Source organism: Phycomyces blakesleeanus (genome assembly GCF_001638985.1).
Source record: "Phycomyces blakesleeanus NRRL 1555(-) unplaced genomic scaffold PHYBLscaffold_18, whole genome shotgun sequence".
NCBI classification, from domain to species: domain Eukaryota; kingdom Fungi; phylum Mucoromycota; class Mucoromycetes; order Mucorales; family Phycomycetaceae; genus Phycomyces; species Phycomyces blakesleeanus.
Window position 1 is genome coordinate 115311 of NW_017265151.1, and position 15064 is coordinate 130374.

The following is a 15064-nucleotide window of genomic DNA, read 5'->3' on the forward strand; positions in this document are numbered from 1 at the left end:
ACATGAACAGGTCTTAACATCAGTTTTTGAGATTCTACCCGCAATCGATTCCAGAATTTCTAAAGGCAATTCAGCTGGTGTCATAAGTGCGTGGGTGTAGGTGTAGGTGTGGGTGAATTTTTGTATTTGTTTTAAAAAAGTAATTAAACAATTAAATATGAGTGTAAAGGATTTTGTGGTTATTTGGTGTTTATGTGCGTGTGTGAAAGAGTATATTTCTCATATATTTTATATATATACCAAGTTTTGTTCGGTCAATGGTTACTCTTTTATTTTATTCGTCATCCAATGGGGGTGACGTGAGATACAGTTTTTCCACTTGAGATTGAGACTATTCTCGAAAAAAAAATTAGGCGAATGAGATATTCTTTTTTTTTCATTGGACGAATAATAATACGGCCGGGGTGGACAGACGAAAACGTTCAAAAAGACGTTTGAAACAAAAAAAAACTCAAACGACTTAGACTTTGACTTTGACTAGCTAGTTTTCTTTCATTGCCAATTAGATTGAGAAGATCATGCTCTTTATGGGAGAAAAATTCCACATGGTGCAAGTTCTAAAAAATTGAGAAACAAAATATTTTCACCTGACGGAAGAGATGATATTATGAGCACATAGTCTTTAATATGCATTTGAACTAATGAACTTTTTCAAAAAAAAAGGTGCGTAGTTATAAATTAATCTGATTGAGTAAGCTCATTTTGAACTTTTGTTTCGAACTTTTTGGTTTGTTCACACCAAATGTCAAGTGTTGCATGAATGAAATTATCGTTTCTTTATGTTTTTTTTTTGGATAATTAACATGTTTTTATCATTTTTATCTTACATTTGTTAATCTATGAATGCTTGCTAGTGAGAACAGCCCTTAGTATAATCCAATCTTGATAAGCCTGAGTTAAAGCAGAAAGCATGTATAGTGTAAAAGGTTACTCGTTTTGAAACTCTGACCGGCTTCCTTCTCTTTCTCTTCACTCCATTTAGAGCATCCACAGTGGTTTGTGTAAACTCGCCGAATATGTAAATTTATATAGAAAATTTAGATTTTTTCATCCAAAGTGATTTGCCTAAATAAATGTTTTAGCCATCTTCTTAGACAATCACGGGGTAGACCTGTTGTCTCCATTGAGACAATTTAATAAGCAATAACCATACTATTCTAAGAAAGACAAGACCGTTTGTCTAAGATTATTTAAATATTTGATACTAAAACAAATACAAACCCATACAAAAATTGAAACTTTTGGTTCAAATAAAATATCAATAATTGGACTTGTTGTTTGGTTTCTTTTACTTTATTTCATATGCTGTATACTTATCTTTTAGCATTTATGATACTACCTCTTCCTAAAGTGTCTTATGTGCTTTTTATGCTGTTATTAATTTTAAGTATTCACTACCCATTTTCACTACTAGTTTGTCTAAATTTATGAAAGCCTTTCAAATTTCTAGAACTATCTTGATAGCCAGCTGTTCTTTTGTGTAAATTCAATTGCTATATGATTTAAAATTTTATCTCTAACTTTAACTACTTCTTTACTGTTTATCTCGATTGGACAGACAATCACCATTGTATATAGTGTATGTGTGTAATAATACGTATGTGATGATGAAAAGAATATATCTGATATTATTGAATTATTTAAGATCTCTGATATCTTCGGAGACTTTAAAGCCCTTTTAGCCCCTGTAGCTCTTAAATCCATTAGGGCCTCTATAATTCTCATATCCCTCGTACTCCTCATACCCCTTCTACCCCTCATATCCCTTAAACCACCCAAAATCTTCCAAGTCTTTAAAGTCTCTTAAGCTTCCAAGGTTTTTACAGCTGCTAAATTCTTTGAATTATCTGATGCTTTTGATACAATCAAAGCTTTATTTAATAGAAAAAATAAAGTTTTCAATTTTTATTATACATTTTTCTTAGTTGATATTATTTAAGAAACAAAGAAAGTAGAGAATTAAAAAATCTTTAAATTTCTATGTTGTTAAGACAATGCCATTAGATTCTTTTCAAATGAAGAAATATTTCAGTTAGTAAACTACTTTATTCATACCTTCCAAAAAGTCATTAAGTAATCTATTTTAAATATTGAGCTAATTTAAAGAAGGTTCTTGCCACGTTACTTTTCCTTGTTGTTTATATCAATTGGAAACGCAATTACATTGTGAGTTATCTGGGCAAGAGTAATTCATGAACTTGTTTTAAAAATATAGAAGGACCAAATGTAAGCCATTTGAAAAGTATCTCCCTTCCTTTTTAAATATATAGAAGATTTAGTGGATATCTAGATTCAGTGCTTCACTAAAGCATTTGAGCAATAAAAATAGATAACTTCAGGCTTAAATAAACTTCTGTGGATGCTCTAACTGTTTTATTAAAGGAAAATGGTATTGGCAAAGCAAAAAAAAATTCAACTATGATCCCTCTAAATGACCTATCATTGCTTTTGGCACCTGCATGAAAGGCAAATATACTGTAAAATCTAAAGACCATCGTGCAGGAGTTGTAGGTGTTTTGTACCGAGCATTAAAGAAAGTATAAAAGGATGAAGACTTTGTGGCAGATATTGACGAGTGTAGAACCTCCAAGGTAAACATAGTAAACATTGTAAGCTTGGTTTATTTGTAAGGCTTGGCTGAAAATTCTTTCATTTCTTTACTATAAAAATTTCCCACCTTTGTAGCCAAAGTAACCTTGCAGTTATTTTAATTGATTTCATAAGCACTTTTGCTTTCCAGAGTTGTGGGAGGGTGTGGAATATAGATGCGAATGCCTCAAAAAATATAGGCCAAATTGCAGAATAGGCTTTAAATAACAGTCATCGACCAGCTTTGTTCTGTTGAGATGGATAGTCTATTCTCTACAACCTATATCGCACTATCGAACACAGTTTTATTTATACGGGAATTTAGATTTTTACAGATAAAATATTTTACAAAAAATGTCTGAAAAATAACTGCTGTATTTAAGATATTCTAATATTCGATATTATTATATAGTAAGTTAGACAGAAGGGTTTGTCAAAGAGGTCTATATAAATCATTATCCAATATGAAGCTCCTTTCTGAAACAAAATAGCAATATTTCTGATCCATTATAATTTGGGATTATACTAAAGAAGTACTTGAAATTATTATCACAGAGCTGTTAAGGTGACTAATATCTGGGGTAACTGGTTATATCTCAATCACTATAGAAAACATAGATAGAATAACTTTTAACAGGATAATTCAATTTACAATGAGATTTTTTAAACATAATAAAAGAGTCTTACAGTGCTTACCGTCCCAACCTTTCCTAAACACAGATATCACCAACGATGATTTGGCTTATCTTTTCTTTATTTAAAACCGAGTTCTTATTGGTCTAAAAAAAAGGAGTTCTCGGAGCCTAGCAACAAGAACCACGCCAGAAAACAAAATCAGGTTTCCCGATCCAAAGTATTCTTTCTTTTTGTTCCTTTTGTGTATAAATGTTTCACATCTATACACAGACACTTATAAAACCAAGCACTCCACAGTACGGAAAATATTTGTAAAAAAATAAATAAAAAAATAATACAAAGGCCATTTATTGATACAAAGATTCTTTGTTTTTGATTATTATTCCTTTTGCTATGTTTCATGAGTTAACAGTTAAAGCAGAATCCAAGGCATGTCTTATATATAGGCATTAGAAAGAAAGCTATAGTGGTTTCAAGAATAAATCTACATGATCTTATAGGTTCGTACTGTTAAGGGCTGTGGTATCTTCATTTTTTGAAAGTAATAGTCAATGTTTAACGGGGGTCTGCTGGTTTTTTCTTCCAGGATTAATTTGAATTCATGGATTGAGACTTTTCGCATGCTTTAAAAACACTATCTAAACTGTTTTCTTGTATTGTTATACTCCTTATTATAATTAAAACACTAATAAAATCAGATTTTTTCTAATACTTTACAATAATTAAGATTTGAATGAAAATAACAAGAGTCCAAGCTTACACACGTTAGTGTTTCCTCGTGAAAATTTATTCAAAGAAAAAAAAAGGATGAGTATTTCAATAACGGCTTTGCACAATCAACGGTGAAGTTCCGTAAGGACAGAACGATTATTCGGAATTGCTTTAGGTTCCGGAGAACTTGATGTATTTTTTTTTGAAGGTTCTTCTTGACAAGGTTAACTAAAATTCATGTACTGATAATATTTATTAAAATATCCTTCCTTGGAAGAATAGCTATAAGAAAGCTAGTGAGTTTAATTTATGGATAAGGATACTTTGTAAGCCCAAAACTAATGTCTATTTGTCAAGAAATAAATAAAAGCTTATAAATATAAATTAAATTGAATTGAATTAAATTAAATTAAATGATATAATATGCTAATCATAAACTATAAGCTACAATTTATGTAAACAATTGGATAAGATGGTTTCAAAAAATAAAACTTTGTTTTGTATAAAGGTAGGTAACTATAAATATTATTTGTATGTATATGTATGTATGTATGTATGTATGTATGTGTGGCTTGGTAGGTATATGCTGGTGTATGTATGTATGTAAGTATGTAAGTATGTAAGTATGTATATGTATATATATATGTATATGTATATGTATGTGTATGTGTGTAAGATACGTGTTTCAATCCAGGTCATCAAGACTCTTGTCCCAAAACTTGCTTTGGCTGCTTGCAGTGGGACTAATAAAATAAACACCTATGTACCCACACCTTAACTCAACATGACCACGCAATAGATTTCTTTTCCAGTCATGAGAATCTGCTGGCCCGGTATAGTTTCTTGGAGGGTTTGTTTTGCTGGGTATATTTCTATTGCGCTGAAAATTGCGGTAGTATTTATCAGCGTACTTTGATTCTTTCTTATTCAATTTCCTGGTTCCATATGAGCAGTCATCGTCGGTATCTTTTTCACATATTCTATATATCCAGGTTGACTCTGTCTTCTTTTCCATCGTGTCACTGACCACAGATGGTGCACAACTATGACCCACGGATGGCTGGGAAGCAGTAGGAGCGATAAGATTAATGAGATTAATGATATTGCTAATAATCCATATGTTGTCTGGTAAGAATATGACAGCTTCAAGAATAAGGACCTTCAGATGAGTATAAGACATGTCAAGCAGTATACGTCCGTCTCTTTGGGAAAATGAGCCCTGTATATCCACACGTGAGAGCCGCATATAGTTCAAGCTTCTACAGCGGAATGACAGGTAGTTGAGCGCAGCCGGTGTAACGAGAGCATATCGGATGTCTATTAACCGTAACCCATGTTTTGGCGAAGTTTTTGATGCATTTCTCCCAATAAGGAGCTTTCCACTTGATATCCTTAGTATTTTGAGACCGGGACATCGATAGAGAAGGACGTCGAGTACTATGGACGCAAAACATCTGTCGAGAGTAAGCTCTACCAGTCGTGGGCAATGGTAAAAAGAAGCGGTGATGTTCTGATAGTTTAGGAACGTTAGGCTGCTCTTAATAAATAGTGTTTCAAGTGTATTTGACGATGAATTTGTGTATCCCCTTATGAGCTGTTTGAGTAATTTCGGCCGATCGGGCGAGAATTTGTATTCATGTCTCAAGTTTTTAATCGGTATATTGAATGAATTCAATAGCTCGCACAGCACAGAATAAACTTTTTCTGAATACATACTTCCAAATATATCTACTGTTTTCAAATGCGGAAACGCATACGGAAGTGATGCGAACAACGATGCTGCCTCGTCTTGGTGATCGTCGGATAAGCTTCCATTCCCGTAGACCTCCCAGCGGAGAGTATGGACACTCGGGTATTTGCATGCAAAATAATATATCCACCGGTTGCTAACACTGCCGGTATCCATACTAAAATCTGTCAGATTGTAGGCCGGTGTTACGTTTGCAATACGCTCCAAGTCTTCCGTGGAAGGAACACAAAAATCCACATTGATAGATAAGCTCTTGAGGTCTGGTAGGTAGAAATGAAGCAACTCGAATATCTCCAATGTGAATACCATTCGTTTTCTCTGCGCTGTCTGAGAAATATCCAGATGTTGAAGGCGGGGTAAACAAGAAAGTATATCCAAAAGTTTTAGCTCAGCGTAAAAAATGTCTCGCTTGTCCAAATTGATTCGTAAAGTTGTCAGTGCTTCCCAGATCTTCCAGTCTGATTTGCTTCCAAAGTTGACTTTGCTTAAAGACCTAGATTCGATCCAAAGTCTTTGTACGTTCTTGAAGCTATTCTGGATGAGGTACAGTTGGTCGTCTGTGGCTTTGAGCTTCTTTGATAAAGTCAATTCTACAACATGCTTTCCGTGTCTTTGATAGGCTATTTGTCTTTTTAAAGGTCTTCCGCATATGCTCAGGAGTCTTTTCTTGTCTGAAACATAGAGTACATTCCACAGGTTTTCTTGAAAGGGCGTTTTCCATCCGCTACAGACAAATGTACAGGTATACTTGTCTTGGATAGAAAGGAGCCTGGCAATACAGGCAATTATTTCAAAAGGTAAATCAGCTGGCAACATGGTAAAGAGGAGTTACGAACCTTGTTTTTCAGAACCAAGAGCATTTCTATTTAATAGCTTTTTTGAACAAGATTCTACGAACCCATAAAAGGCAATGGCGCAGTTTCAGTAGACTTGTTGCATACAGTCAGTACAATGGATTCTGTTGGACTATATAAATATATTGCTTGGTCAAAAAACTTTATGTTGGTTTCTGGAGCACATATTCTGATGTATAAATACCCTTTTTTTAAAGAAAAATATTCAGTAAAATCATTTTATTTTTTGCTTATACTGCGGCTATTAATTGCCATAGAATAGTTATTCATTTTTACCAGAAACATCAATGGACGCAAGAGGTTCATTAATAAACTTTATATGAAGAGCAGCAACTGTTCTGTTGAATGCTGTTATGCTGTCTCTTGACCAGGATTGTAAAGATACTTCTTCGTCTTTATTATTATCATCTTCATCTTCAACATGATTTCTCTCATTCCTTCTCCCCCTCCTCCCTTTTTTTTAAAAAAAAAAAAGATTACCCGGGTTCTTTATCAGTAACTTTCAATTTTTTCTCTCTTCAAGCCAAGAAGAATCTTGGTGATTACATTAATGAACTCTATATTTAAATAAACCCATATTATGGATAGGCTTTGGTAAGTCTGTCTGAAGAAGAAAAGGAAACTTTATTTAAAAGCTTCTTTCTTGGAATTTGTTGCCATTTACTAGAGATTGTTATGATACTACTCATAATTGGCTTTTTTTTAGATGACTTTAAGCTATATATATGTATGTCCTTTCTAAGTAACTTTGCCCAGGAACAGGCTTGACGTCGAAAGCCATCGACAATATTAAAACTGCTCTGTTAAACGCCCAAAATGATTCAATAACAGAATCTAAATTAAACAAGGGCACTCACTTAAACGACAGACTAATATATATATATATATAAATCGTTGATATTGAATCTTTCTCAAAAATTCAGTCAACCGTTTAATTCATAGCAAAACCAATCAAGTACTAATTTGAGGTAGGGAACAATTTAGCTATTACTACCTAATTATATTCCTGGCCCGCCTTTGGGTATGCCATCTCCATAAAAAATATACAAAAATAAAGTAATCAAGTTCAAATTCAAGGCTTTTGGAAGACACGGGGTTAGGCCCCAATTTTCCCATCGTATGTACCAACACATTATTCGATTGTGTTTCCAAAGACCTAATAATTATCAACTTTACAACTTCTTTGTTAAACGTACAAAAAAAACAAATTAAATTAGAGAGAAGTCCGAGCGATATGATACTCACTCTTATGTCTTTCTATAATCAAAATCATTGGATATGGATTTCTCACTGATAGTAATTGAAATATAACTCTAGGCTAACGTACTTTCTATACAGCGAGCTATAAGATACAGCCTTGATGCCTTTGACAGGTTCAATGGGCACTCGTTAAGCATGGTCATATGTATAGATCTTTTGTTTAATTTTGTCTGTTAAGACACAATTCGAGGTGACCTTTTTGGGTTCTACAAATCCACTTGCCCAACCTTGTCCGGAGAAGTCGCAGCAAGCAGAGCAATTGCTGATCATTACGTCTTTGGCAACACAATCAGAAAATGTATATATATATATATATATATATATATATGCTATAAAATGCTTTGTCATTTAGGATTTCTCAGACCACAGATATAGAAGCAAGATTATTCAAAGATGATTGGTTTTTCAGCTTAAAATTTGTTAAACAATATTGTCTTGAAAAGCCGCGATTATCTATACAGCATCTAGACCTCTTTATATTTTTGGATTTTTGATCCAAGGTTTGTCAAGAGCAAAAGAAGAAGAAAAAGAAAAGAGCTATCTATAGATTTAGTGGACTATATCGTGGTTTCTCTTGTTACCTTGTAGAGCCATTACTATTTTTACAATATCAATTTGTGTGCTACTCTAGTTTGGGCTAATTTGTGTATTTTCACAAGTGTGTAGAGGTGTGCTTCAGAAGAAAAGAAAGAAAGTGCGTTAAATCTGGTACAGATATGTATATGGTCCCCCCCTTACTGCAAGTCATCTGACCACTGTATAGATATTTGAAACATTAACCTCGGAATGCATGCGGAAGGCTCCACCACCTATCCAAACACACACACACACACTCTTACACACGTATTTTAAAATAAGGCTTTAAAAGCTTTATAAACAAGACAATATAAATAAAATAAAATCTCTAAAAAGCAAGATTGGATCTGTTATACTGTATTATAAAAGATTCACAAATGTAATTCAATTAGGACTAACTTACTGAATTCACATAAGACTTCAATTGACATATGAAAAAGTACGTTTGTAAAATCCTAGGGGTCCTCAACACTATTAAACCTTCGCACGATTTGGAAAGCTTCATTAGCCAATGATACTGATTTAAATACCAACCATTCAATACCTTGATAGAAACCCAAACAAGTTTCTTTTTCTGGACTGAAAGTGACACTTAATATTTACCATGTATTTCATTGTCCTTGAAGGCTTTACATTATTTTTGTTATTATTTACTTGATAATTTTCTAATAAATCCATTCATAGCTTTGTAAGGGGTGATTGGAGCTGTGGCGTACGTAATTTTTTATCGGCTTAACCAATTGTAGAATATACATCCAAACAAACTATGAGAATAGTGGTCAGCACCTAGTACAGCCTTACGAGATACTATCTAGATTTGATAAATCATACAGGTCTCCTGCAATTGTCTGGCGAGCTGACGAATACACTTCTTCCTTTTACCATGGCATCAACATTACCATTCGAGATCATTTCCAACATTGCAGACTTACTTCCTAAAGAAGACCTAATTCATTGTATTCGGGTTTGCAGAGCATGGGTTACACCAGTTCAAGAGGTGCTATGGCACACAATAAAGATCAATAGCCCTACGAAACTTAACGCGATTTGTTACATACTCGCTAGCAAGAATAATACGAGTGGAATCAATCATTATACACGAAAGTTATTATTGGTGGATGGCCTTGAAACGAGCGATACTCAGCTTCATCTTATTCAGTGTCATTTTCAGAATCTACAGCACCTCTTCATAGAAAGAAAGTGTCTAAGCGATCATGAGTTTGGAAAAATGGCTGATTGGAATATGTGGAAATTACTTGAAGAGCTGGATATCGACTTGGATGGATTGGACTCAGTTAATGCAAAGGACGAGTTTCTCAAGATTCTATCCTGTTTACCTAGCCTTGTAAGCTTGAATCTTACTCAATTCTGGCAAAAGAGAAACTTGGCATTTGAGTTGGGCGACTTTGAAGAGATTCATACCCATTTACCACGCTTAAAAAATATGTCTCTTTCAATCGATATACATGTCTTGTCTGATGAAGACTGGCCTTGCATTCTTGCCGCAGAGCCAGCTCTGGACCTTACCCACTTTAAGCTTAAATTCGGTTGCATGAGCTATCGATGGTTATTCTATTTCGCACGCAAGTACCCAAACATATGCAATCTTGAATCAGAATTTTTTGAACACTACGCGCGCTCAAAGGAGGGTGAAGATGAGGCTATCATGATGTTCTCAAACGCTCCATCACTATTCTCTCACTTGAACACTGTTGACCTTAACACCGCGGGATATTTTGAGCGAATACACACTCTATTTTGGAAGATTTCTCAAGCGATTGACATGCCAATTAAAAATCTTAGCCATGCATTGGTTATATCTCCAAAGAAGGCTTATCTGGTTGAAGAGTCAGTTAATAAATACACGCATTCATTTTCTTCTACTCTTGAGACGCTTTCGATGAGATCCACTGTCCCTTCCAGTCATCTACGGCCCATTACACCAGAGTTCGAATACTGCCCCCGTCTAGTTGAATTAAATCTCGACAAATGTTTTTCGTCAATAGATTTGGATTTTATCTTGAGTCGTTGCAAGGCATTAAAGATGCTGAAGATGAAAACGAACCTGGTTACAATCACCGTAGATGCACATTATACACCCGAAAGGCACAGTCTACAAGAGATTCATATATCTGGTGCAAGTATTGGTTCGCATGTCTTGAGCTATCTATCATTCCGTTGCAGACAGCTCAATTCTATGTATCTTGACAACGTAAAAATATTGGGCAATCTCTGTCCAGAATCAAAAAATATCAGGATCAAAATGCCTTACACTAGCCTAAAGGTTCTCTATTGCGACTATCTTTCATTTCATCCAGCCGAAGATCCCAGGATAAATGACAACATGATTTCTATTCTACTCATTAATCAGACAGGAAATTCCCAATTTCCGGATGAAGATTTTATAATAGAAGATATTGTTGCTCACAATCCCCCGTATTCTGCCAAGCTTGGTTGGTATCTCATATCCCGACATCCTGTGCCTACAGACAGCAAGCGTTTTGAAATGCGAAGGCTTCAAAAAGAAGAAACTGAACGTGCAACCGAGTGCTTTATTAAGTCTCAGAAAAGGCTCGATTTATCTAGTAATACAGATATCCAACACCCCGGTATAAAACACAGATTTGAGTATGAGTTTGATAAACGTCTTACTAATGGATATGCGACGATAATATTTAAGGATATTGCCGATATATATGTAAAACCAAATGTAGCCAAAGTTACTTGGGCTAAAATAAAATAAAGCTCTAGTGGCTTCCATTGCTTTATATATTACAAAATATATGCAGTTAATTGTCGCCTTTACTATTATACTGGGGTTAATAGACCCACAGTCTTGGTTTGACTTTTATAAAACATAGACAAGTTAATACATGCTTGTAAGAAATATTTAAATAAAAAATATAAAGTCATAAAGAAGAATGAAGTGTTAAGAATTTTAAAGAGCTCAATACTTTTTTTATAAGCGAAAGCAACGCAATATGAGGTATAATAGACTTCCTATGAACCTAAATGCACCAATGGCGGCTACAGCCCAGAGGATAAACCCAGTGTAAGAAATCCCGACTGCTTCTTCGTATGCTTTAGCAGTATCAACATTATAAGACGGCAACAAAGATTGAAGGCTTCCGCTTGTTATTAATGCAACAAGTAATGCATTGCATCCTATCCAGGTAAGCACTAGGCGTGTTCTGAACCCTTTGTAATAATCATCTTGCTTTGTTTTTGGCGGTCGACTCTTATATAGTATAGAATTGTTAATAAGATCTTCGATAATGAGCTCTTTCTTTTACCTCTCGTATTATTTCTGGTTTCTGCTGTAAATTTATCAAGGCGTTTTCGTAGTATGCATTTACTGTATCTGGGCTGTAGGATAGCTCCATTTCTACAGCCTCGATACCTTTTTCGTTGGTCGATGTGTGAGCTACACCCAAATCCATTTGTAGCGTATTATCTCCTTTAGTTCCCCAGCTGACATCATGAGTATTACAAAATGCATAGACATTCAAGATGTTGATATATGTTGGCAGCAGTAACAAATACTGCAAGAAACTAGAAAACATATGCCACGGATCCATATATAGCAGACTAGATATTACATAGAGGCCATATGTCGATGCCAAAGACACAACCACATTACAGAAGTTGGATTGTCGCATCATGATTAAAATGTTTCCCATTGCACCTTCCTTGTTCCATTCTTCTGACTCTGTACCATGTCGAATGCTCTGGTATGACATCCAGCCACCTGCAAAGAGAATATAAGTCATTATGAGACTATATGCCATTACAGAAATAATGAACATCCATTTTGATCTATAGGTATATTAATGTACATATATATATATGTGTGTGTTAGCCTACACTTATATGTATATACAATATCCCATTACCCTTGAGGTCTGTTTCCCATTGAGCAGATGAATGCAACAACAAGTAAGAACATATAGAGTCCTCGTAAGAGTTGAAACATTATATTGCCCCATCCACCTCCAAACGGATCCATCTCCGGACTTGTAAGGGATTTAGTTACAAAGTAAAATGTAAGATAAAAGTTGGCCTGCAAATCAAACAATCATCAAATACGAGCCAATACTGCTTTAACAAAACTTACCATGCCAAGCCAACTAAAAATCAAGCTTATGAAATTAAATATGAATTCTAATGTTAATGCAAGCTTTCGGCTCATAGTATGATTTGTACTCCAGATACGTTGAAAGTGATAAAGTGAGTATACCGCAGCAAAAAAACTGCCATTCAACCAACGCCTCCTCTGGGATATGAATTCTGGTAATTGGTCTGGACAGTCAGTCTCACCAAACGCACTCTGCACATACTTTAGCACCCATTTTTGATGTTTTTTAGCCAACAGTTCAAAGCATAGGATTCGATCCTCAGCAAGGTACATATTGGCTGTAAATATATCCGAGTCTCCACTATTCTCATGCCCTTCACCAAGAAAGTATTTCTGTAACGGACCTAGAATAATTGAAACCATAAATCCAATATATATTTTTCATTTGCATTTTCATTTGCATTTTCTTAATATCACATAAAAGGAATAATTAATCTTACCGTTTCCATAAGCATCGTTTTGCAAAGCTGCATATCGATACGCCGAAAATGCGCCTGGCAATACGGAAATATATCCAAATACACTTTCAAGTGGTTTATCAAGAATATTTGACATTTTGTACTCAAAGTTCTGGGCTGCAACCAAGGGGTTTAATAGATCCAAACAAGCAGTTCCTTTCATCACACAGATTTCGCCGCATGCACCCCCGACATTTTCATTAGTAGCAAATGCCTTCCAGAGGTGATAGATTGATGTGTTCCCGGGTCTAGTTCCAACATCCAACAGAACACAAATATTGGGGTTCAAGACTGTCCCAAATGCATTGAAAAACCACCGATGAGAATTGATCTTCTTTGCGTTTTGTTCTTTGAGGCAAAAAAGGGTTTGGACCGGCACAATTCCTTTTTCAGCGCCCTTGATTTTCATGTCTGAGTCTATAGATAGCTGTGTGGTGTACTGCATTGTGTGATAAGGAGGTAGGCAAGTAGATTGGTATATAATGTGTAAGATCCGATGACACATAAACAATCATATATACATTATATGCATGTTTGTTCTTGCACTCACTTCGTACAGATGCGCTTGAACAGGCTTGTCATTAACCATATTTTTGGCCACACCTTTTTGATATATTCCCATTGTTGTCAGCACATCCAAGACACGAGGATCGCATTTCTGGCGCCCGTCTGCTACAATACACACTACTACCTTTTTCCATCCTTCTGCGTTCCATACGCGTGAACGAGAGCGAGAGCAAAGGTGGGCAATATTCTTCATCACACCATGCATTGTCCGACAGAACAAGACCTCGTCTTCCTAAAAGAAAGAAAAAAAAAGAAATCCACACACATTTTAGTTGAATTCACAAATGAAGTAATATTTGTTTTGGCAATAATTTACGTTGTACATTGTCATTACGATAAATAGCTCTGTCTGTCTTTGCATACACTGAGGACGTAGTGTGTATCCACTTGTTGCAAATGCATCTGGATCACATGTGACAGCAGTGTAGCGCATCTGGCTAAACTCTTTGTCCTTGCGTGCACTTGCTTCCAGAAGACGTGCAGGTACAGGACAGTCCAGTACCAGGTTTCCGTTGACCAATTCGACCGTCGTAGTCTTTCGCGGTAAAGATGGATTTACAAATCCACCTACCATTTGGGTCATAGGCGGTAAGCTTGACACATTAGGCCCACTACTACTCGGACCACCTGCATGATAATGGTTATGGGGGGTTGGGAACCCGGTGTACAGAATAGGCCCGTAATTATTGTTGGTTTTTGGGGTAGGTGGGCAAAAATGGGGAGCTAGAGATTCACGTAAAGGGTGTCGATCGGGAAGATAGTGCTGCATAGTGGGCGTGGGTGCGGCAGAAGTGGCTGTATTTTTTGCTGTGGTTGCATACACAGCAGCAGGATGGGACTGTACACTTGGCATGGCCAAAAAAGGGTGTAAATGTTGGTTTTTGAAACGATGTCCAGGTGTAGAGAGCGTATGTGCTTGATCAGAGGCTTCCATATTTGTTGAAACAGGGACTACTTTTGGTGATAGAGTGCGTAAGTGAGACTGAATAATATGTGGAGATTGATAATTGTGAAGATATCCGTGCTCGTCGCTGGCCATGTCAATTAGGTAAAGGTATAGATATATAAATATAAATATAAATATATATATATATGGGTATGTATATGAAAGGAGAAGAAGGTCAGGACAAGATCATCAAAATAATTTATGCTCTAGGTCTGCTTGTTTTCCTTTTCATTCCTTCAGCCTCTTTTATAGACATTTTGCTTGTATCCCAAAATAATAATAACGAAGAAAGTTCTTTTTTGACCCCTTTATAATTCCATTTTAATAATCACTTCTATATATATATATATACATAGTGATAAAAATAATAATACTTGCTTGGAATAATTCTTATTTTACTGCAACTGATAATGATTAAAGGTTGGTCTACTGCTAATATTACCAATAAAGTACAATTATATATTATATGTTGAATTCTTATTCAAGTCAAACATTCTCAATCCGTTCATACTATGACTTTAACAGAGGCGCATATTATCTCAATGTCTAGATTACAAACCAGACCAGATCCGTCGCCTGCCA

The 15064-nt window shown here is 35.4% G+C and overlaps 4 protein-coding genes across 4 annotated transcripts; 1 reads left to right on the plus strand and 3 right to left on the minus strand.

The window, feature by feature from the left end:
• Positions 1 to 4621: 4621 nt before the first annotated feature.
• Positions 4622 to 6502, minus strand: PHYBLDRAFT_148340 (hypothetical protein; the record flags this gene model as incomplete). The annotated part of the gene is made up of 1 exon (XM_018432070.1): positions 4622 to 6502. The coding sequence occupies one exon, from the start codon at positions 6500 to 6502 to the stop codon at positions 4622 to 4624; it is 1881 nt and encodes a 626-aa protein (XP_018288464.1).
• Positions 6503 to 6576: 74 nt separating this feature from the next.
• On the minus strand, positions 6577 to 7943 carry PHYBLDRAFT_171177 (hypothetical protein; the record flags this gene model as incomplete). The annotated part of the gene is made up of 4 exons (XM_018436534.1): positions 6577 to 6725; positions 6817 to 6993; positions 7398 to 7409; positions 7868 to 7943. The coding sequence occupies 4 exons, from the start codon at positions 7941 to 7943 to the stop codon at positions 6577 to 6579; spliced, it is 414 nt and encodes a 137-aa protein (XP_018288465.1).
• A 1316-nt stretch (positions 7944 to 9259) lies between these two features.
• PHYBLDRAFT_70655 (hypothetical protein) lies at positions 9260 to 11119 on the plus strand (the record flags this gene model as incomplete). Its single annotated transcript, XM_018442313.1, has 1 exon — positions 9260 to 11119. The coding sequence occupies one exon, from the start codon at positions 9260 to 9262 to the stop codon at positions 11117 to 11119; it is 1860 nt and encodes a 619-aa protein (XP_018288466.1).
• A 216-nt stretch (positions 11120 to 11335) lies between these two features.
• PHYBLDRAFT_115148 (glycosyltransferase family 2 protein) lies at positions 11336 to 14110 on the minus strand (the record flags this gene model as incomplete). Its single annotated transcript, XM_018428439.1, has 7 exons — positions 11336 to 11614; positions 11670 to 12192; positions 12270 to 12436; positions 12491 to 12855; positions 12952 to 13408; positions 13520 to 13768; positions 13853 to 14110. 7 exons carry the CDS (start codon positions 14108 to 14110, stop codon positions 11336 to 11338), a joined length of 2298 nt encoding a protein of 765 aa, XP_018288467.1.
• Positions 14111 to 15064: the final 954 nt, after the last annotated feature.